Raw genomic sequence first — 24,155 nt, forward strand, 5'->3', positions numbered from 1 at the left:
GGCTGATTTATATTTACAGATATTTTATTATTTTAATTATGTTGCAAACAATGACATCAAGATATACTGATGAACAATTATTTATTTATGTGAGTGCATGAGTGTGCATCAACAGTGAGACCACAAAAAGCAGAATGAAGTCCTCGATATTGGGGATTCTCAGTACATTAACAAGGCAGAGAAAGCGAATAGCTGGAGTCAGAGTCCGCTGTGTGCTCACAGACAGGAGTTGACGTCCACACACACACACACACACAGATTCTACATACACAGCTTTTGGGATGGCAGTGTTTGGGCATACATGACGCTGCGGACCAGCAAGCACAGCAAACTACTCACCACTGATGTAGTCTTATAAGATGCTAATTGTTGCCTTGCACGGCAGCCAGTGGAGAACGTTATAACCCTGCTCTTGTCTGTCTGCCCCAGGACGCCATCTTCCAATAAATGTGTTCGTAGGAAAACACATACACACCTTAATAGTTAACACAGAGCAGCCTATAGATATTGCACGTCGATCTACCATGGAGGTGTCACACGTCCTCAAACTCCACGAGGTCCAGGACAGCGAGTGTCTTCTTCAGCGACGCCATTCAAGAAAGACTAGATCGCTCGTCAGCACGAGGTGACTGAGCAGAACCACGGAGTACGTCAAAAAGTCTGTACGGGCGACATCTCCTGCACACAGGCGGAGCGGGCAAGCAGCAGAGTGACGGAGAAGCAATGAAAGCGCTATATCAAATGACGTCGAGTGGTTCGCCAGGAGGGGTTAATGAAACCTATGAACAAATGAAGCCATGTTTGAGAATGGCGAGGCAGAACGTGGGCGATCAAAGCTGGGAAATATAGTAGAGGTGCTAAATCAGAACGTGGAGGAGATGTAGCTGCATTTGTGTGAAGTGTTTTGTCCCATAGTCCTGAAAATGGAGAATGTGCACAATTAAGAATGAGTAAAATGGCACTTCACTTGCCCTCTATCAGTAAATAAAGTATATCAAGGCCCTCCATTACCAAGTTGTGGCGAAGGAGGGTGTCAGAATTATATTTTCTGTACAAAAAAAAACAATGTAAACCCTGTGTGAAACGCTATTGCCTCCAGGGACAAGTGCACTTTACTGATCCATGTCCTTATAAAAGAGATTCCCCTTCTCATATTGTGTTTTCTGCACTCCTTTTCTAACAGGACAGCATGTAGATTTGCCTAAACTGCTTCAAAAAAACGTGTTTTTAAATGGAAAAGGACTTCATGGATGAGCTTTGAATGTGAACTGAAGTTGCATCCTACCATTTAGCACTTCTAAAAGTGACGAATGTCAAACACGAGGGGAGAGCTGCGCATCCAGACGTTCGTACGGTGAAATTATGCCGCAGACCCCCCCCCCGGAACAGACACCTTAAGCGGTTCATCTTCGGTCAGTTTCAATTTTCTGTAAAGCAGAATGCGACAAACGTTCAAAGGAAAGTAAACGTAAAACGGTTTCGAGCGCCCTGTATCCTGAATTCCCCAAACAGCATCATTCTGCCTTCTGTTGATAAACGCTTGAGGCGAGAGCAGCACCCGTGCTCTGCATCCCTACCGTACTTTAGATGATGAGAAGCAAAAAATTTACAGTATACAAGTTTTGGATTCACCATGCAAGAATACTTGTTTGACTTTTTACTAACTTTTTTCTTCTTGTGAGTGTCTTGTGTAACATTTAATAAGCTCAAACTACATCCAGAGTAATTTACATAAAAGGACAATAGTAATTAGAAGAGAGCTGGATGAGGTGGTAACCATAGTAATGAGTGCATCCTGGGAGTGGCCAAAGTGGTGGTGCTGGGGGGAAAGGGAAGGGGCAGATCCTACGGCGTTCAGCGACATTCCCACACTTTGACCGTTTGATCTACACTTCCTGTCACCACGTAAGGAGAAGTCTTGTGGAAATCTGTGGAAGAAACGAGATGAAGTTAATTTAATGGATGAATATTGCATTGATGACAGTGTGATGGCACTTTCTGCTTGGCTTACCCAGAGAGGTAACAAAGTGTTCATGGGCACACAGGGTCTTCATGCAGCGCTTGTTCTTGTAGTCCCAGATGCGAAGGGTCTTGTCATCAGCACAGCTCACTACGAATCTCCCACCGGGATGGAACAGAACTCCACGCACCCAGTTGTCGTGGCCGACCTGAGAGAAGGCGAGAGGAGTAAAAGATGAATGAAGAGCCATATGATTCAGAAGATAGCGTGTCAAAATGACTATTCCCAAACTGAAAATGATAAGTTCATCCAAAAATGTAAAGTCTGCATTTAGTCACTCTCGTGTTGTTTTCGCACGTCACACAAGCATCTGAACGTCCGTGTTTAGGCTACTACAGTATGTGCGTTGTTGTAAATCTGTTCATCATATAAAGCCATCGTGTCTCTTCAGAAGACTTGGATTTAGATTAGACCACTCGATCAATTATTTTTACGATGCAGTTATGAATTTTTCTTTAAAGTTTTAGAGGAATGTACTTCAAGGGACAGAAATCTCTCAGGTTTCATAAAAAAATATCTTCATTTGTGTTAGGAAGATGAACAAAAATCTTATAGGATTGATACAACATGAGTACATGACAGAATTTACATTTTTGGGTGCATTATACTTTATAAATACAGTAAGCTGAGCCTTGGATAAAACTAACTCAATATTGCGAATCATATCGGCGCATTTTCATATCGCAATATCTCGATATGAAGATATATCGTTACACCCCTAGTTGCTAATATTTCATCAAACAATAAATCAAATACAGAGCAGTACTACATTATGATATGCACACTGATGGTTCAAAATAGTCTAATACTTTCTGTATTAAATACCAGAACACATTTGCTAAAATGCGCAATATAAAATGGAGCACACTGTGCTGCGTACTGCACCCTACAATGCAACTTCCCTTTTCCAGCATCAGAAATAAGCAGAAGCAGTTAGCTGCTACTTTTAACATCATGCAACTATAAAATGTCATGCTTTGGTAAATCATAAATATTACAAGTCAAAATTAGTTTATACTAAGATTTAGGATTTTTTTTTTTACATCAAATAATTATAATATTACTCACATTAATTATCATTTTGACTCATCTCATAATTACAACAAATTTTCACAGGCGAAATAGATATTTCATCAGGAATCCACATGATTCCACATGATTGAGGGCAAAAGATTTTCCCACACAGACTTTTTTTCGACATGTTCAAGTTGGCCAAGCAAATTCTTAGATCTTGGTCAACTGAACTGTGCTTTATACATCACAACACTACTGACAATAGACTTTTTGGTTGCACGTTATTTTACAGTATGTCCACTTACAGTGTACTTGCCCAAGAAAGTACTGGGTAATATAACTACATAGGTTTTAGGGGTAGGTTCAGGGTTAGTACCTAGTTATAACCCAGTTATTGTAATTACTCTAGTAAGTGCATGTTCATGGGGACTGTAAAATAAAGTGAGACTAAAGTACTGACTTTTTTTGCTAAATGCTAATGTGAGCGCAACTTTAGAATCTCATGATTTCAAATTGTCATAACTATACTATAACTTCTCATAAATTCAACACTTCATGTCATAATTATGATTTAACAAAGCATTATTTTATTTTTTGTGGTGGAAATGCTAATAATGCAAACCGGTTTTCAAAAGAGCAGCAAACAGTACATTTGTTTGCCATTCTGAACACAGACAGTGTGACTATAGATATGATACAATAATACTGCCTGAACTATAGCTCTACTCACCAGTGTCATAAGGCACATGCCAGTACTTATGTCCCACATTTTAATGGTCTTGTCTCTGGATCCAGATAACAGGAATGGCCCAGGCTTTCCACTCTTCTTGTTCTGCAAGAAGAGAGTTAACATGACAAATTATTAACAGAATTTCATGATGCAGAAAATGCAAAAATAGGCAGTAAAAATACCAGAAATCTGCCATCAACGAACACAATGTACCTCGGAGCCTGTAGCCTCAGATATGGTGGGGTGTGCGCTCTCAGGGGCCCAGGAGATGCACTCCACCACATGCTCGTGCTCCCGCAGCTCCGCCTTGCACTCCTTGGTGGCCACCACCCACACGCGCACCGTCTGGTCATTAGAGCAGCTGGCCAACAGGGTGCCGTCTTGATTGGGCCGGACCATACGCACCCACTCCCTGTGACCCGTGAACGTCTTCACACAGTAACTGAGACAAGACAGAGAGAATCATTATACATTCACACTCCCAGAATGTTTTGTATTGCTTTTAAATAAAAATGATCAATTATGTAATTGTTTCATTAAAAAAAAAAGTCCATAACCATTTCTTGAGGCAATACCATGGCAAACACTACAATGATATTCTGAGCTCAACATGTGACTCACTGAATTCCACGAAGAGTACAGTATTCAGCTCACAAAGTGCTGCATTATTACTCACCCAGTGGCCACTTCCCACATTTTCATGGTCTTATCCCTGGAAGCAGACACTATGTGATCGCCGTTGGGCATGATGGCAACCGACGACACATTGTGATCGTGTCCTGAGGATGGGAGGAAAATAGTTAGTTTGTTTCAAGCAACTGGATTTTTGACTTGCATAACATTTGCGTTGAGCAAAAAAAATAATTTGAATCTTGATTCTAAGGTTACTGACCGATGTAAAGGACAGGACTTAGGGCATATGATTAAAACAGGCACCTTTGTTATTTGAGTGAGAGATTAAAGCTGTCAGCCTGGTTAATCCTGCCCCCAAACAAACCTTTACCCATCCCCCCGGACCAACAGGTCCTGACTGAGTCTCAGAGACAGGATTCTCCAGCACACTAATAAGCTTAAAGCCTATATTGGAGGTGGATGCAGTCCACGGTGGGTCAAAGGCCCCACTAAATTTGAATAATTATGTGGTAGCAAATGCAGTAAAAGGGTACCGTGCATGGTCCTGATGCACTCGAAGCCCTGGAAGTCCCACAGTTTGATGGTCATATCTGCGGAGCAAGAAGCCAGCAGCTTTCCAGTCTGGTCAAAGGAGATGTCCTGCACTGAATCAGTGTGACCCTTCAGGGTCCGCTCGAAATCCCCAGCCTCGTAGTCCCAAACCTGCACAACAACACAAACATACACACTTTATTCTCAAAGTGATTTAAAATAATGTTGCCTAATGTTGAAAAACTGTTTTTGTAGCTTGAGTAAAACATCTGAGTGCTCTGGTACAGCACAGCAGAACAGCACATGGAATACATTTTTAAAATCAAACTACACCAATACAGTTCTGGACAAAACCCACAGCCAATAAAACTTACAATAAATAATAAAAATATAACAAAACAGAATTATTAGATTTACTGTGATGTTTGATAACTGATATAATTACTACTATGAATACTATACATAGCATTTTTCCAATTTGTTTTTCTAAATATACACTACCATTTAAACATTTGGGGTCGGAAATACTTTTTAATGTTTCTGAAAGAAGATTCTTATACTCACCAAGGCTGCAATTATTTGATAAAAAACAAACAGTAAAAACAAGTAATATTGTTAATTATAAAAAAATTCATTAAAATGAATTACAAATTTTATTTAAAAAATGTAATTTATTCCTGATTGCAAAGCTTCAGTGTCACATGATCCTTCTGAAATCATTCTAATATGCTGATTTTCTGCTCAAGAAATATTTATCATCATCAATGTTGAAAATGGTTGAGCTGCTTAATATTTTTGTGAAAACTGAAAATTTCCCCCCCAAGAATCTTTGATGAACAGAATTATTTTTTTTAACTGCATTTATCTGAAAAAAAAAAAAAAAAATCAAATAATTGTAAAAATGAAAGTGTTTACCTTTACTTTTGATCAATTTAACGTGTTGTTGCTTAATAAATAAAAAAAGATTTCTGATCCCAAACGTTTAAATGATAGTGTATATGGAATAATGAAAAGAATAAACAATGAGTGCACATAAGTGAACCATATTGGTCAGGACATGACTGTTTTTGCATAGTTCACACACAGTCTTAACGCAGTGCAGGATTTTCCCAAAAACAGAAAACTGCAGAGCGTCATTTACACAAGGCAAGTATTAACCCTGACTCATCAACTACTTTTTAGGACAACTAGAACAACCGAGCAGTTGTGCGAGCTCTATTTCACACTAGAGTGCCAATCTAGAATGTTAAAAGTACAGTGGCAAAGATGAATAGCAGGTTTTACATCCCGCACAGAAAGACTACACTGCTTCAACTACAACTGCAAATGGCAGCAGAGGTTAGACAACAAAGTACACTGAGGGGATTAAACCTAGGAGGAAAAGAAGGTGTGATGCAAAATGTCTCTAGCAGTCTAGCTGTGATAATTATTGGTGACCTATAGATCTTGACATGGGAAAAGGAACAAAGACAAGCATAAAGAAAAGCAGACCGAGAACGCTTAAAACTGCACTGCCTGGCGTCCAGAGAACCACTCACTGCGCCGTTGCCCTGGGAAACCAGAGCATCACGATTTCTCCATGGAGATAGGCAGTGACTCAGCAGAAAAGAATGAGAGCAGATGGATTTGAAAACTAAAATGTGGCACAAGAAAACATCCATATAGCATATGCATGCATACATCCTTGTACAGCCCATCAAAGTCAAAACATCTGATGCATAAAACAACAGAACCAAAAAAACACCTTTATAGTGGCGTCCTCTGAGGCGGAGACCATGAGGCTGAACACAGGGTGGAAGATGACGCGTGTGACAGGGCTTCTGTGACCGCTGAGGGCGTACTTCTCAGGCGGGCGTGGGATCCACTCTTTGGGGTCTCGTTTCTGTGCCACGGGGCCTCCTAAAGTGATCTCCTCCTTAGCTTCATTTAGTTTGGACTCCAACTCCATCACCTAACACAATACAGGAAAAATGGGGGTTAAAATGCTGTATATTTTGAAAAACAGACATCTGTGCAATCATTTTAACAATACTGCCTTGTTTTTATTTACTGTACTGACCTTTTTTTGTAATCTGATGACTGAAGTCCATTTCTTTTCCAAAAGGCCTGCATACTTCTTATCCAACTCCTCATTCTAAAATTATAAGTCAGAATGACAATGTGACATACTAACACATCAAATGGGAATGCCTTTTTTAATTTTAAATCTTAGTGTGAAAATGTGTTAATACCATATCTAACTCTGCCTCCTTCTTAAAAACAGAATATGCCTCTTCGTAGCCATTGGAGCGCAGATAATCTGCTATTGCTCGATTTCTGAAAGGCAAAGATGGGACTTTATTAGACAAAGAGATGTGTGATCGTGCAGTTCAGCCCTCATAAAAACTCCCAGACAGTATCAGTATGTGATCATCACCCAAGTGTCAACTTAACCAGAGGTCCCTGCTTCAAACTTTTGATTTTGTTAATATTTTTCTGTAGAAAGACGAATATAAATAGTGATGAAAGTCAAAACATTAAATGTCACAGATGTACATTTACGGAGTAATCCAATATTTTGTAGAGAGGGGTCGAAAGGACAATTTTCACCTGAGATTTGGAGCCAATTTAGAGGGGTGTAACACAGAGATTGGTAGGTCAATTAGTAAAATCTGTTGACTTCAGAAATCTTTGTTTCATTATATGCCAATGGTGACAGTTCAAATATGGCATATTTTGCCTCAAGTTTGCATGCCTGTAACTCAAGAAGTAATAAAAAAAATATCTTAATATTCTTTTAGATTCTGGTTCTTATCTTAAACTTTCCTTTTGGTATCTTCATTTTAAAGGCCCTCAATGGTTCAATCCCAGAGATATGGAGATCTTAATGCGGCTCTGAGTAAATTCTATAAATTTTCAGTGGTCAAAAACCAAATCTGGGTCACTTTACATACAGCGGATACTTTTTTTCTTTTACAGAGTTATATCTAAAGAACAAATAATGTTAAAACTAGGAATGTATCTAATTTTTTTCTATCAGCTCAACTGCATAGAACATACCTGTCTGAGTGACATACATATTATTTTTCTAAAGTGGTCATTCCTGTAACTCAAAGTATTCAAGATATCTTAATATTCTTCTAGATTCTCATTCTTCATTAACTTTTCTTTTGGAATCTTCCTTTTCAAGGCCCTATATAACTCAGTCCCATAGATATGGGGATCTCAAAGCGGCTTAATGTTCAAATTGTTGAATGTAGGCACATGTGGTCACATCAGTACACAACCATGCAAATGTTGTTGGGGACATCAAGACTCATTGGACGTGCAGACTGCACAGTGCAAAGTTTTGTGAGTGACAACAGAATTGAATCTGCTATATTATTGTTCAATTTACAGAATCCAGATATCAGTCCTGAAATACAACTGTGTAGTACAAAGAATGAAATTAAAGTGACCACTATCAGGGTTTCCGTTGTCCGGTAATTACCGGACATTGGCCGGGAAAAAAATGAAATGTCCGACAAAATTAAATCTCTCCGGTCAAATTGTCCGATTAAAATTGCCTTATAATCCCGCCCCCCTAACACAATCTGAATTTGAGAATAAGCCTAAAATGTATAAAGCAAAAATACACCGACCTTTGGCTATGTTATAAAGGAACAGGCTCTACCGTTTGAAAGTTATTAAACATTATTACATGGCTTGGTTGAATTCCAATGTGGAATGCGGTCTGTTATTTCTTGATATCAGACCGCTGCGAAGCACTAACGGCGCCAGGATTTTGATTGTAGGTCGGCCTCCAGAAAACTGGATGGGCCAGTTAAAATAAGCCAAAAAATAAAAAAATAAATAAAAACGGGTTCCCCTTCATCTCTGTTTCAGCGCTTTTCTGGGCACTGAGGACAGTGACTCAGTAGCCTACCTGAATTTAATGCGAAAAAAAACCAAAAAAAAACTTAAACAGGATTTTTTTTGTTGCTTTTTTAATACAATTACAATTTCATTTAATTTATTGTTTAATACAATTATAGGCCTATTATTTTTAGTTTATTAACAGCAACAACAGCTGTAAAGATGAAGTTGACGATCGCCATCTCTTTATGAACGCGCCTATAGAGAGAAATGCACATCATGGATTATATAATCAGAGAGTAACCTATTTCTTTTCGTTTTAAATTGCTAAAAAGACATTTCAAGCTTTCTTAAGATATATTTCATGTCTGTGAGGCCTACACTGAGTTTCGTTAAATTAGGATGAGATGCGCTCCCGTTCACGAGCAATGCAAGTGACCGCGCGGGCGCCTGCATGATTAGGCCTATCGTCTGCTATATTTGCTGCTTATTTATTAAATACAGGCAATTGGTTGATAAAAAAATTATTAAAATTAAGATACAATTTATACAAAATGAAATTCACTTCAAAAAAGTCTTTCTACAAAACCAAACTTAATGAAGTGGTCAAAATCATGTCTGACCCGCTCCATGTCTCTCGATATTGCGCATCCTATCCTACTCGTGCGGTTCACTTTTCATAATCAACATAAATAAAAAAATAACATTATAATATTTTAACAAATATTAAACTAAATGAGCTTATTTAATGGCTACAACACGTATAGTAGACCTAGACTCTCTATTTGTACAAATTGCTGCACATTCTTTTTATTCTGAATTTTGCACACATAAGTTGAAAGGCATTTGTTTGTGCATGCATAGCAAAACATATCTGCAACATTTATCAAGTTCACTGATAATTGTGCACGCATTTATTCATTATTATCTTAATGAATAATGAAACAAGGACGAACCATATAAACTGCGTTGTTTGTTTAGAATGAAATGGATCGCAAATAGATCCGAATGAAGAAACGTACAAAACCATAGTAGAAAATGGGTCTCGAGTGTTCCTGCAGAGAGGGGGTTCTCGCTGCAGAATCGGATCAAGACGAAGCAGCGAAGTCGCCTAACAAGGTTACGCGGCTTATGCGCATTGCAGGTTGTGGAGAGACACTGGGAAGTTCGCTTGAGTAAAAACAATAGGCTTCAGATATTCTATGTGGGGAAGGGGGATTGGTTTGTTAAACTATGAATGTGAAACCATAGTAAAAACAATTGGCGTTGATTGACGCCAATCGGACGTTCATGTTTTTTTTCCGTTTTTTTTATTTGAAAGTTAGGCTAATAAACATGTTGCATTCGGCCTGATTATGTCATTTTTTAAGTTACATAGCCTTCCTCCGGTTTTCCTCAACTTGACTAATTAAGAGGCGATATTTGACCGGCATATCATCAAAATGTCCGGAAAACGAAACCTCTGCCGGTCACTTTGACCGGCACCATTTTTTTCTAGCGGAAACTCTGACCACTATATTTAGCTGGAGTGTGTATTGTGGCCATTCTTTAGCATTTGTTTGTTAGTTAGCATATACAAACAAGTAAGTGTAAAGATTTTTAATTTAACCAGACCAGCTGGACATCAATTAACACTATTAAAAGAACTTAATCCGGACCTGTTTTTCACACAGCGAGAAACACAGTAGTGTTGACAGGTGGCAACAATTCGAAAGCAGAGGCTAAAAAATGCCTCTGCATGATTCACAATATTTTTAGCTTTATTTAACGTGCTATCTATTCTCTGTAATGTAATCCCTTACAGTTTATTTGCCATTGTTACCACTTTACTCACTGATTTGATAAATGTTTTGGTGATGCAATAATTGTTGCACTACATGGTTATAAAGAGTGCTCTTCCATCTCTTAATGAAAGTGGAGACCGGGGAAAAACCGGAGCAGGAAAGTAACCAAAACAGTGCCCTGGTTGTCATGGACACCTACCAGTGAGGATGGAAAAAGTCTCAAATGACACAGCAGGAACGGCCAAAATGGAAGACTGGGCACTTTCACTTAGGCTCAGTCTCGACACACACGCAGAGCCTCTCCTTTTATCCTCCTGTGCTTCATTATGTAAATGAGTCTTTCACCTCTTCAGATGATAGTGAATATTTCATTAGCTGAACAATGGGTTAAACTGAGGTAGTGACGTCAGCACCCTCGAGACTAGACTTAGTGACTTCTCTGAAGGAAACTGAACAGAACACAAGGATTCAAAAGAACAGACACCTGAAGATAGTCAAATGAACCAGACGTTGTTTCTTAATGGTGGCTTGGGAAAAACTTTTCCCCCAAACCTATCCTATCCTGAGCTGATGTCATATGCAGCAGACAGAAAAATAAATCCATTTCATACTTTTAAGTGCCCAACCCAAAATACGTCCACTATCCTCTACCATCTACTCTGAAAAGCAAAGTAGCAGATGCAATACAAATCGATATAAGATACAATCACGATTCATATTATGTGATTACATTTTTTTCCCCCATCTAGTAAAAATGTCCCTGGAAATTAATTTATGGTGGGAAATTATCACTCCTTAATGGAAATGTTAATTTCTGTCACTGCACTGCACAGAATATGAAAATATTTGTGAATCAGCTGTCCATGACAGGCCTAAACCAGCCATGGTCTCAGAAAAAACAAAATATAGTCTAATTCCCGTTATTGACAAAATCCCCCAAAATAGATTATTTTCGTCAATATTACACACCCCTAGAAACCAGTTTGACAAAGGTAATTTGGTGTCAGAGCAGAAATTATACACTTTAAAGAAATGTTTAAGAAAGAAAAGTGAGATTCAGCTTCAGTATAGTGATTAGATGGGCCTCAACTGGTTACGTCTTTGATGTTTGTTATGTGGCTTTGGCTTAAAGGCTTCAGCAGTACAAGCTCCCAGAAATAACTTTCCTTCCAAACAAGGTGGCCAGCCAACAAGGACACATCCAAAACTGCCTTTTCATCTATTTCATATCTTCTTAATACAGCTTCTTCTAACCATCACCCTTTAAATCAGCGAGATTATCCAAAAGACCCCTGGTGCTACATGAAGCGTGGAGGATGCACAAGGATAGTCACATAATTATGAACCCATCCTCCACTCCTCGGTCATGAGGCTTTATGAAATATTAAACCTTACTTGCTGTTGCAGGAAGCTCCCTGAGGCGGAGGCAGTCATGCTCTTCACTAATGCAATGAACTGCACTTGATATCAGGTTTCACAAGGTATAGCCTAATCATTTTATTTGATCACATGTTGATATTTAAGCATTTCAGAATCAAACAGACACTTACTGTATTTTCCGGAATACAAGTCGTGTTTATCATCTGAAATGTTCTCGACTTGTATTACAAACTGACTTAAATAATGCAATTAACACCTAGCACGCAAAACAAACACAAAGTGTGCGGTTTTTTTTTTTAGATGACATTTAGATTTGTGCCAAATGAGAGAAGTACAGGAGGCCACATTTATTTGTATAGTGCAGTGACAAGTTAAATGAAATGGATACACCAATGCTACCTATTTTTTTTCTGCAATTACAATGCAATTCTGACCAAGTTAGCTGTACAAAAATATTCCACTATGCTGCTTGATATTGTAAACTGGCATCATATTTTATTTATTGTCATTATCATAAATACACTAGTCTGTAGCGCATACAGTTTTACCGTTTCCTGCACCGTGTTTTGAATGTTAAATAAGTTAATCATGATAACAAGATGTTTATCATGGTGATTTGTACAGGGGCTTCGTGGATTTGCACTTAAGCCTAAACAGACACTGAGCGCGTGCGATTACCTGCATCTGTCTTTGAGGCCAAGTCATATATATTTAGGAAAAGATTGCCGAGTCCATGAAAAGCAAAATATTAGTTGTATCATCCTTTTAACGTTTAAGGGTATTTACCATGAATGGCGTCAGCGCTGGTCAGCATCCACAGCGCGAGGAAGCCGCGGGAAACAAATATCAGCGAGTCACGCATTGAATCAATGCCATTGGTCTCTATTAGTTGAAGCATCAGCTTCAGCGTTACCCATGCGACGCATTGCTGGTCAGCTGAGCCTTGAAAAGTGGAGCTCAAAGTTAAAAATAATTAACACCTTGTTTCATTACATATATCTTTTTAATGAATCAGCGTTTTTGAACGTGTTTGTTGAATGAACGGTTTAATGACTCACTCAAAGACAGTCCGTTGCTGTAACAACGTAACTGCGTGCTGAGAGACAGCCTTTCAATGCGCATAGACGCTGTTTAGTTTCAGTTACATTGGTTCCTGAAAATGTCCTCGTTTTTGTGCATGCTGACCACATCGTAACACTTATTTATATAGCAACAAATAAATATAAATAAATAAAATGGCGATAATACCGCATATCGCGCTATTGAGACACTCAAAATTACCGCAAGGGAAATTCCTTCACCGCGATAGCCCTACTTGTAGCAGCTGATGAATCTGAAGTCTTGCACATTGACAGAAAACTAGCTTACTTCCACATTGCAAATAGTCAGTAGTGACTTATTTTCCGAAAAATATGGTAAATGTCAGCCTATTAATGTGATTGAGATCCAGAGATGCATGTTTTGACTGCATGAGAATATGGACTCACAGTTCATCTCGTTGCCTCTGTGACAGCACCATTGTGTCAGGAGGGTGGGGGCGCTGTCTCTGCCCCGAGTAAGGAGCTGGCGAACAGTCCCGAGCAGCTCCTCAGCAGGACGAACTGAGGGATGAGACAATCTCACACTCTCGTGCAAACCGAGGTTACTTGGGGTTGGATGCTTCCTCCACAGCGACACACCAGACCACTGCAAAACAGATGCTGGAACTAACACCAATTTGATCCACTTGCCATCTAGGGAGAAATAGGGGGAAACAAATAAATTAGAAAAGAGACATTAAAGCAGTTCATACAAGATAAAGGTGAAGCGGCAATAATTGTGAACTTGACTTGAGCCATGCACCCAGACAAAAACCTTTACAAACACAATAAAAGAAAGAGCCATAATTCATCCATTAGCATTTTTACTCACTCTCCAACTTATACTAAATCAAATGTGTATCTGCCATTCTGACCATGTGCACTCACAATAAAGCATCACAGCCCTCCCAAACATCCACACAGTAACATTCAGCCCTGCGATGACAACCAGACTTGAAGTGCTGGCGGTGGCGTGGCGTAAATCCCCTCTGCTAATCCTGAGGGGATGGTGGTCCAATAAAACAGTCGTCCAGACGAATAGTGGGGTGTTGGGGACTGAGACAAGACTTTGTAATCCTTTCAGTAGGTTTGACGGCCTGCAAATATCGACTCTAATCTGTATGGTGCAAACTAAAATAGCTTGATGCAGGTGAAAAATGTCTAATCTGGCCTTCCTAAAGCAGATAAGATATCCACATTTTGGACTTGGAAAAGATATTAGGCCTAAGTATTGTTTAATGCAATTCATTTCTAAATACAATGTTCACTTCAACAGCCCAGTTTCATTTGAATTTTAAAAAGAAGTTTTGCTGTCAATTTCAAAAACTGGTTGGGTCATGCAATATATAACAAGTAAGGAGAGAAAGAATAAGCAAAGTGTGTCATATGACGACACATAAAATGTCAGTTGTCACAGTGTAATTATACGTTTCGTAGGCCTAATTAGTAATATTAATGAACTACATATGTACATTAATAACAACATAATCATTAACTAACTACATTACTATAGGGATAGGATTACGGCAGGGGTGCAAAACTCAGTTCCAGGAGGGCCACACCCCAGCTTCCCTAATTAAACGCACCTGATCCAGCTAATCAAGAAAACTACAGGTATGTGTGTTGGAATTACACTCTCCAGGGCTGTAGATCTTCAGGTACTGAGTTTTGCAAAATATAATGAACACATTGCTGCTGCCAAAACATCAATCCTAAAACAACAAAACAGCAACAAACTAAGAAGAAATGCCTTGTGTATCAGAAGTTAATCTTTTTTTAGTCACTTTAGTTGTTGTTATTATCGCATTACACAATATTTCTGTAGTAATTTCACAATCATCCAAGTCTTTATATTGGTGGGAAACTGAAGGATAAGTGAGTTCAACTAAAATTGGTAGGCTAATGTGCAAATATTTTAGTTTCTTTCAATGAATTGACTTTGGAAATGATGAGAGATGAAAAATGATAAAAATTATTTATTTATTATTATTTGTTTTGAAAATGAACAAAAGTCTCATGAGATTGGAACAACATGAGTATGAGTAACTTTCAGAATTTTCCCTTTTGGGTAAACGATCACATTAAAGTCCCCCTGTAGTCAATTTTATCCCTTAAAACTCATCTTTGATCACTAAAATGACATATTTAAAATAAAAACAAATCCTGTGAATTTTTTTTACTCACACCTTAAAATAGCTTGAATGTAACTCTACACACTCACTTCATTTAATATACGGTATGTGGATAGTGTTTACATGAATATGAAAATTAGCCCAGGCTCCACTCACTCACACCAGCTCAGAGACCGTCTCAGTTTCATATACACAAGTCAATGTATCAGAATGGTAATGCGTTTTATGTATTGCTCTCTACAACGTCGGACACATAATGGTAATTAATTAATTAATATGATTAGCCTTTTGCTTGACTATGTTATTAAACAGCTGCTTATGTTACAAAAAACAAATATCAACAGAAAAATATACTGGGATAACCTGTCTTCTCGAGACCGCAGTTAATATGCTAAAGCCCGCCCGCATGTTGACGTGATTGGTTACAAGGTAGTTTGTGACGTCAGAAACATCAGCGATTTCAAAATGTGTTTTTGAGACTGTCTTTTGGTTCACTGCAGTTTTAAGAAAACACTCAGCAATGGTTTTGACTTATGAATTTGTACATGGTTTGTCTTAAAGCATATTAAAAACACCACATAGACATAAACAACATTAAAAACTGAATTTTCTTCACCACTCTTAAGTCTTTTGTGTAGCTCACTATAATTTGAATTACACTCCTGCCAAACATAATAATCAAGTTTGGAATAACGTCAATGCAAAAATAAAGTAAACACAGCACTTTGCATTCTGCCTGCATGTTACCACAAAACTGAACTGTGGACAAAAATTGAACCAACTTTTCATGTGGAGCAGTAAAATATAGCGAACTTCTGAGGCTGCTGAAAACACTATCACGAGTGTGCTTGGAGTACGTGTAGTTGAGGACAGAACGTTGTGTCGCTCAATCACTTTGAAGCATGCAGCACATTCAAACTAACACATTAGCCACACTCTGACATATTGATTGTAATGTGATAAATTGTGCAGCTCTACTTGTATTACTATTGAATACATTTGTGTGAAGGTATTACTTCTGCCTCAAACAACTAATTGTTAGAGTTACGATTCATGTCCCAAGCAGGGGAAATAATGAATCGTAACTTCCCTGCATTATACAGAGTAAAGGTCAGTATACATCTCCGTTAATGAACAGGAAAAGCAAGCTGTCATTAGAATTCTCCTTCTATGAAATTAAATAAACTCAACAACAGGCATTTCTAAACTACCAAACAATGAACTGAAGGATCTACAGAAAGCCCAAATACAAATACAATACAAATGCAACTTTATTAGACATAAGCTTATTAGACAGGGCTCCAGACTGCAAACAAATTGACAAAAATAGGAAAAAGCAACAACAACAAAATTATTACAAGTGCAAAACACAATGTAGTCAAAGAAAAATAAAAGGTGAACGTCCACATACTGATTTCTTGCTCCAAAAGGAAAATGCTTAAGAGAAGTAAACCAAACAGCTAACAGAACCTGAGACGACACCACGTTTGAGCACCTGGTACAGTCGAGTGGAATAGGTCTGGTGTAGGGTAGCTTCTTGAGGCAAGTCAAACATGAAAATGTGTTGTAAATTTTTTATTATATGTGAGGCTGTCTGTGACAGAGCAACGAAACGCATGAAGTGGGTCAGTGGCACGATATATTGTTTCAGCGCCGACATCGCGATGTGCGCATCAGTCAAGTGGGGATCATAATTAGAGATGCACCGATTGCAATTTTCTTGACCGATTCCGATGTCCGACTGATTTTTGCTGATTCCCGATTTTCTTTCTAAGAAATATAATTGACAGCATATAAAAACAATAATTTACTTTTCTTCGCTGCTAAATTTTATTTTCATTTAAAAAAACAAAATAAGTAAAATGTCAGTAATAAACTAAGAACAACTAAACAAATTGCAAACAACAGCACAAATAAATGCAATAGAACAGAGATGGGCAACCTCGGGCTTGGAGGGCCACTGTCCTGCAGAGTTTAGCTCCAAGCCTAATCAAACACACCTGAACAAGCTAATTAAGGTCTTCAGGTTTACTAGAACTCTATAGGCAGGCGAGTTATCATCAGGGTCTGAGCTAAACTCAGTGGCCCTCCAAGCCCGAGGTTGTCCATCCCTGCAATAAAATAAAGAGAGATATGAAATAAACATGGCTTTAAGTTTTTCAGGTGGGTCTAACAGAAGTGTTCAGGTAAGAAATACTACAGGAATAAGGTGCCTCAGGCCTGGGTGATTCTTATGGGGGTGATTTTTTTATTACATTTATATCACCTAAATTTTTGCTCACTAACTGTATTTGTGTTTTTACAGTGGGGGTATTATTTTTTTACTTAAGAGTTTACACAACACAAGGAAGCTTGTTTTCAATCTTTGAATTAAATTGAAAAAAGTAGCACAAATAAATACAATAGAATACAGATACAAATGAAATAAAGAGAAAAGTTTCTGGGTAGCTCTAACACTAGTGTTTAGGAACAGAAATACTACAGAAACTGAATAAAGTAATCAGATGTAAAATAACAATGGATAGTCTTTTAGTTTAAATTAAATACATAGGCGAGTAATCGTGGTTCCTTACCAGACTGCATTTTGCAACCTTTTTTTCTGACGGTGCGAATATATTTTGTTAGTGGTCACACTGGTGTCACCACCACATTGCCCAGTTGACAAGAGCTGCAATTTCTGTTGCATATGAGAAACATTAAACAGCATCCAGTGAGAAAGCACTCAAATGTGGCGCAGAATTCTGTTACAAACTATATCCTATTTAAATGTTATTTTTAATGTGATGGCCTAAAACATTAGGCTATTTGTTTATTAATCAAAGATTGTCCCCATCTGTAAAACTAAAAGTTTCAAGATAGGAAAACTAACATGATGTGGCAAACAAACACTTTAATTAAAAAATAAAATAAAAAACATAAGAAATGACCAGTATAACCAGTAGGTGGCGGCAGAGGAGCACTTACTAGCCATTTCTTCACACATTTTGCTTAAAGCTACAATATGTAATTTTTTTCACCGCTAGGGGTCGCAAACCTCTTACAATAACAAAGGCGTGGGTTGATGACGCATAAGCGGAATAATGGAACTTCTCGTTATGCTGATGGATCTAATAATGTTTATGGATGAGTGAATACATAGATGTTTTTAACATGTCTGTGGTATGAAGCAGGTCGCGATTGCTAATGAGAGACAGATATCAGCGCCACACGCGAGTCCCGCGGATATAAAGCAATAAGGACATTTCATTCTACCAAACTAACTTACCCACAAGTGCTGAATAATACTCACATAGGTCAGTTTATTAGATGAATGAAACTTGTGAGGTAACGCAGCGCTGTTTCACTTGGTCTCCACTATCACACTAAACTGCATTTGAGTTTGTTGAAAGTAATAATGTTATTCTATGTGTTAGCTTATCTGTATGAGACTAGCAGTAAGCTAGATCAACATTAGAATAACAAACTGATCATATCCTAACATTTCATCATGTTGAGCTATATAACATTGATTAGTTTTATGTACATTTGCGCGTCTCTGTCAAGTCGAAGTTTATCACGCACGTGGAGCTCTCGGCATCTCGAAAACGCCATGCTGATATTGATCCTCGTTTTAGTTCTCCTTTTGTCCCAAAGTCTGCTTGCCATGGTCCATAATGTTTGAACGAAACAACAACAGCGTGAGCGTGCTGCTAGACGTTGTCCACATCTGTCGCCATGGTTACTATGGCAGTACAAGCAGAAGCCAGGGATAACACGGATTTTACGTCATCGACAAGCCAAATGACCAGGGACGAGCCATTATTTAAAATTGGAATTTCTCTGAAATCTTTGGGAACTGCTCTCAAATGTTAGTCTGGAGCCCTGGCTATCTTTTGTTGTTTTATCTCTTTTGCTGCCGAGTTACCAGCACACAACTGCATTTGTATATTAACGATTGAATGACCATTTCATGTCAGTGTTGTTGGGGCCTTTTTGAAGGGGTGTTAATCCTAATTAAATGAATGTGAAAAAAGTACAAATAAAACTTGAGCATACTCTGTAACCAATGACATCATCCTGATTATCCAGGGAAATAACAGTGCAAAGCAGAACAGCGCATGTTTAGATCGGTACAACAGCAGTGCTTAAATGAATAGGCCTATTCCAATCCCTGTATGGGGAAAACATCATATGTGGAACGTGGCTGTAACCCGAATACAGACCTTAAAAAGAAATTTGATAACATAACATAATGTCCTGAAGTTTAGTGGATTAAGGCCACATAGCCTAAAGGCCCACAAACTCACACCAAGACTAATGTTCTGTGTGATAACCATTTTAATTTGAATGAGTTATGAACATTTGCATGCCGTCAACATAACGAAATTGTATTACGGATAGAAGTTAATATCTTTTCATTTCCATCGCACTGCAAAAAAAAAAAAAAAAAAAAAAAAAAAGGCGGCCAAACAATAAGATTTGTGTTTTTTGGTCATTAGACTGTGTGGATGCTGCGGTTACATAAACTACGAATTGGTAGCACTCATATTTGAAGACATAACACTGTTTGACTTTGTTTCTTCTCAGTGACATGGGTTTCTTTTATTTAATTGGAACTAGCCTATTTAAAGGACAATTCCGGCGAAAAATGAACCAGTTTAATAAGAAGAGACTTTATAAAGACAGTACATTACGCGTTAACAGGCAGGCGTCATCTTGGAAAACAGTCTTGACTAATCGAGTCACGAACGCCGTGCTAAGTGAGCTGGTCGATAGGAATTACGTTTGTGAAATATAACGTAGCACGGCGTTCGTGACTCGATTAGTCAAGACTGTTTTCCAAGATGCCTGCTGCCTGTTAACGCGTAATGTACTGTCTTTATAAAGTATCTTCTTATTAAACTGTCTGTACACTTACAAAGTTCTCAATGCTTTGGTTTGCATGTAGGGACCCTCATTATGCTACCGTGTTAGTGTGAGGCTATTTTGAGCCTTGTTAGTGGCATTAACTAGCGATTTACTTTTACTTACTCTGTGCCCCATATACTAGCGTTATAAGCTAATCTGTTTTTAGAGATAAAACTCTTTACATTCGATTTTCATGAAAACGCATCCCAGGGAACAATTGACTCGGTAACCATGTGTTAATTACCCCTAGGTTCATTTTTCACTGGAATTGTCCTTTAATCAATGAACACATAATTATGTGTTTATTAAACATAATTATAACAAATAGCCATCAAATCAAACACAGAGGCTATCATAATCATGTTAATAAAAAATAAAAAATAGGCTACAAATAAAGTGCATGAGCATCTCGATAAGCAAACAGCATATTACACCGCACTGCATCTCAGCTTTTCCATAAGCACTACCTCCTGCCAAAGAGTTTCCCATTTTTCCCCCACAATTATCTGAACAGGAAAAATCAGGACCAAATTATCATGGCAAATATTTGTTTATTTACAAGAATTCCAAACGTATTGGAATATATTGGATGCATTCATGGGGAAAGCTTATGAAGTGTATAAGCTATTGATTTTTATTTCCATGAAATTATCTCAAGGATTATTTGTCAGTTGAGTCATTTTCACTGCTAAAGGCTAAAAACGAAGAAAGAAAGAAAAAAGAAAAAGAAAAAAATTAAATTGCAATGAAGACGTCACACTGAATGACGTCAGATGTAAGGCAAGCTCAGGCCAAGTAGCCTAAAATTAATTAGGCCGGATAAATAATCATTAGCAACAGAAAGGCAACACCCACGTGGTGGAAGAGAGTGATGACAGCTGAATAATCTAACTAAGGTGTGTGTACATATATCAAGTGTTAGCCAGGGCAAGGCAAGCGCTCACACCTCTACATGTCATGATTCTTGAGCTGGTGCTGATTTAACATTAGCCAAAATTCAGTCATATCTGTCCATTAAGAGTCCGAGGGATCCCAATAACATTAATATTCCTGTTTATTCCAAAAACATTCCATCTTGAACACCGAATCAAAACATGATGGCAGCCAGACAGTCAACGTTGGCAATTTGTTTGCCAACTATAATCATGAACGGCTCGGCTATTAATAAGCAAACGCATAATAACATATCCCGCACACCCTTGTTGGCAGACCGAACAGTAACAGTGTATTATTATAACAGCAGCGAAGCGTACAGTTATGCACCGGCATCGATGTGATGAATCTCCGGCCTTCAACCATCAGGCACACCCAATCCCAAATATCACTCTCACCAGCCAGTTAAATAAAACTTTAACGCCTTTATGAAACTACCTTAGTGGGAAAGAGGATTTGATACGCAGAAATACAAATGACACTAGCTGTTATGACTTATTCAGTGAATTTATTGCTGAGATGATGCTAACATGAACTAGCTAACATTAGTATGGGTCAAACCACTAGCAGTAACGTTAAAGGCCGGCTGTCACAAATGCCCCGTCAGGTAAGAGGCTTAATTTAATAAAGTGAGGATTAAATGCAAGTTTTGGTTCTGTATCCTCGTTTGTATGCAAGTTATGACATTGCCGGCGTTAGTTTATATTGCTCTCTCTCTGATATTCCCACCCTTATTTTGCTCTAACGGCCTGTCCGCCATTTTGAGTCAGGCAGGCAGGCGGCGCAAATTTCGCAGCCACATACACACTTTAACCGACTCACTTTCACCATAGCGCAGCCAGCAACAAATATAAATGATCCTTACCTTCTTATATGAAAGGTTTCTCGTCTGCCAGATCACACATCTAAGTAAAAAACTAAAACCGAATGAGATATGTCTCCGCTGAAAGTCACTTCCGATTTCCCGGCTCAGTCAGCGCTGTTTCTCCACCTTGATTTCTGCACCGCATAACCGTCTACTGGTGACGTGCACGCGCACGGTGCAGCCGGGGCCGCGCCCGCCTTGAGATCACAGCGGTCACTTACATCATAACCTTCAGCTGACACTGAGGATGAGACGCATTTTAGGATCTTTTTGAGCTTGTTACGTTTCAATTAATATGTTGGCATTTATAAATACTATTTGGTTTATAAAAAATAAAACAAACAAACATGGTAGCCTATCTAAAATGGCAAATTTACTACTACAGTAATGTAAAATCACAAATTATGATCTCTTTAAGTTACATGCACTAGGACTATATGGAACTCTAGTATAGCTGGATGGAAATGCCAAAGATGCGCATAAATTCTAAAAATGCACATAAAACACTTAATCGGATAACTTTTTGTCTAGCAGGGCATAGTGTCCACACACAACATGAAGGCTTTGGTCAACAGGAGGATCTCCCAAAACGAACGCAAAACTATGACTAGAGCAGGAATTAGAGACAAATGAAATGGTACATGTAGGCATACTGTAACTAAATCTGGTTTTGTTTACATTTTGTACACTTTTCAAGTTAATAATTTCCTAAAAAATGTTTGTTTCAGATTAGAAATCAATGGATATGTTAGTTTAATCGAACAAAAATGCACTAAAAATCACATTGAGATCAGTATGTTAGCGCTGAGAAAAGCTCTAGCATCATTTGTTTGTATTCCAATTGATTTGATATTTTGTAATGTAATATAGTTCAGACATTGTGTGACAAATGAACACAAAAAAAACAAAAACTTTTACCGCCTCGAGCCTCTTACCTCTAGTACTGGTCCTCTCTAATTTTCTCACACTGGAGTAAGTATCTGTCAGAGAAACTGAAAACTGTTTTTCTTGTCACACAGTTTTCAGGTGAATCCTTCCAGCATGTTTCTGCCTGAAGAGTGGCCGCTCAGACACATGCGTCACTCTATGCACACATCAGCATTCACAGAAAGCCACGTTACAGAAACATTGCTGGACAACATATTTAGGTGAATATAGATTCATGACTGAATGTGTGAAGACGTGGTAGTAGAAGTTGCTTTTGTCTTTTCCATTTGAGAGAGAAAAACATTGACATGATTGCCGTCATGCTAAAATGACTGAATATCTGACTTTATGTAATCAGGCTCGCTGGCTCTCACATGCCAGAACATTCCCTTTACATATCTTTGTGTCCTTTGGTGAGCTACTGTGAGAGTTGTTTCACCACAGTAAAGCATAATTGCACTGTGAGGGATCTCTGATAAAGCAGTTTAGTGTTTTATATTTTTCTTTTGTATATGTTTTCTCATATAATCCTAGAGGTTAGATCTTTCTCTCTCACACATGCACAAACACTTCGAGCATTCTTTAACCATTTCAGAAATTGCAATAGAATCTATAGAATCTATAGAAACCTAGATTTACCAAATTATTCATCGATTAAATATTAAGATCAATTGGATTAAATGATAGACAAATGTGTGTTAAACTGAACGAGAAGAGATGCAAATGAAATGTTTTAATAGCATTAATAAAAGGTATGTGAATTAAATTTTTATATATATGAGACAATTTGTGTCACACCTTGGTGTTATTTGGAACAATTGAATCTGCCTTCACCCTCTTTCTTGGACTGAGCGCCATTTTTAGTTTTTTTGTGATTTTGAATTTTTGTGTTTTATTTTCCCCTTCACAATGGATCTGCAGGTAAGACTGTTATACCTGGAGCAGATGGACCATTTGCTGGAGGATTATACCCATGACATTTTAGATCTGGCGTGCCTTACACACATGACGAAATCGTGCTCAGCTTCTTCTTCCACGCCATGCCTGAGCGAGCAGGTGAAGGCACGCCTGCCAGCGAATGCCAGCTAAAGACCTGAGGAGGACACCAGCCCCACTCCCAACCCAGAGTCCAGCCAGAGAGATGCACACGACGCCTGAGCCCAGCGCAGCGTTAGGAGGAGCGAGTACACGAGTTCACGTCCGACCAGGTGTGTGAGCTGGCCACATCATCCATCGCCGTGGGAGTTTTAGTGGAGATCGAGGGAATGGAGTTGAGCCCTGCCCACACTCTCGCTCTGCTGTTTTGGCTTTGGAGAGGATGATTCCCTACCACAACCCTCTCCCACCAAATTTGGTGTTATTACCATGGGATTTTAAGGTATGGTTGCTAGGTGATTTTGTTTTGG

General features: G+C 38.4%; 1 protein-coding gene across 1 annotated transcript; it reads right to left on the minus strand.

Moving 5' to 3' along the window:
* pafah1b1b (platelet-activating factor acetylhydrolase 1b, regulatory subunit 1b) lies at positions 1-21,999 on the minus strand. The gene is made up of 11 exons (XM_084137010.1): positions 21,823-21,999; positions 13,414-13,659; positions 7,160-7,244; positions 6,988-7,062; positions 6,673-6,879; positions 4,931-5,099; positions 4,441-4,543; positions 3,978-4,206; positions 3,765-3,866; positions 2,012-2,168; positions 1-1,928 (listed from the first exon to the last, which is right to left on the minus strand). The coding sequence occupies exons 2-11, from the start codon at positions 13,443-13,445 to the stop codon at positions 1,855-1,857; spliced, it is 1,233 nt and encodes a 410-aa protein (XP_083993136.1). The 5' UTR covers positions 13,446-13,659; positions 21,823-21,999; the 3' UTR covers positions 1-1,854.
* Between the last annotated feature and the right edge of the window lie 2,156 nt (positions 22,000-24,155).

This window comes from Abramis brama, assembly GCF_963993115.1.
Source record: "Abramis brama genome assembly, chromosome: 15".
Lineage (NCBI taxonomy): Eukaryota > Metazoa > Chordata > Actinopteri > Cypriniformes > Leuciscidae > Abramis > Abramis brama.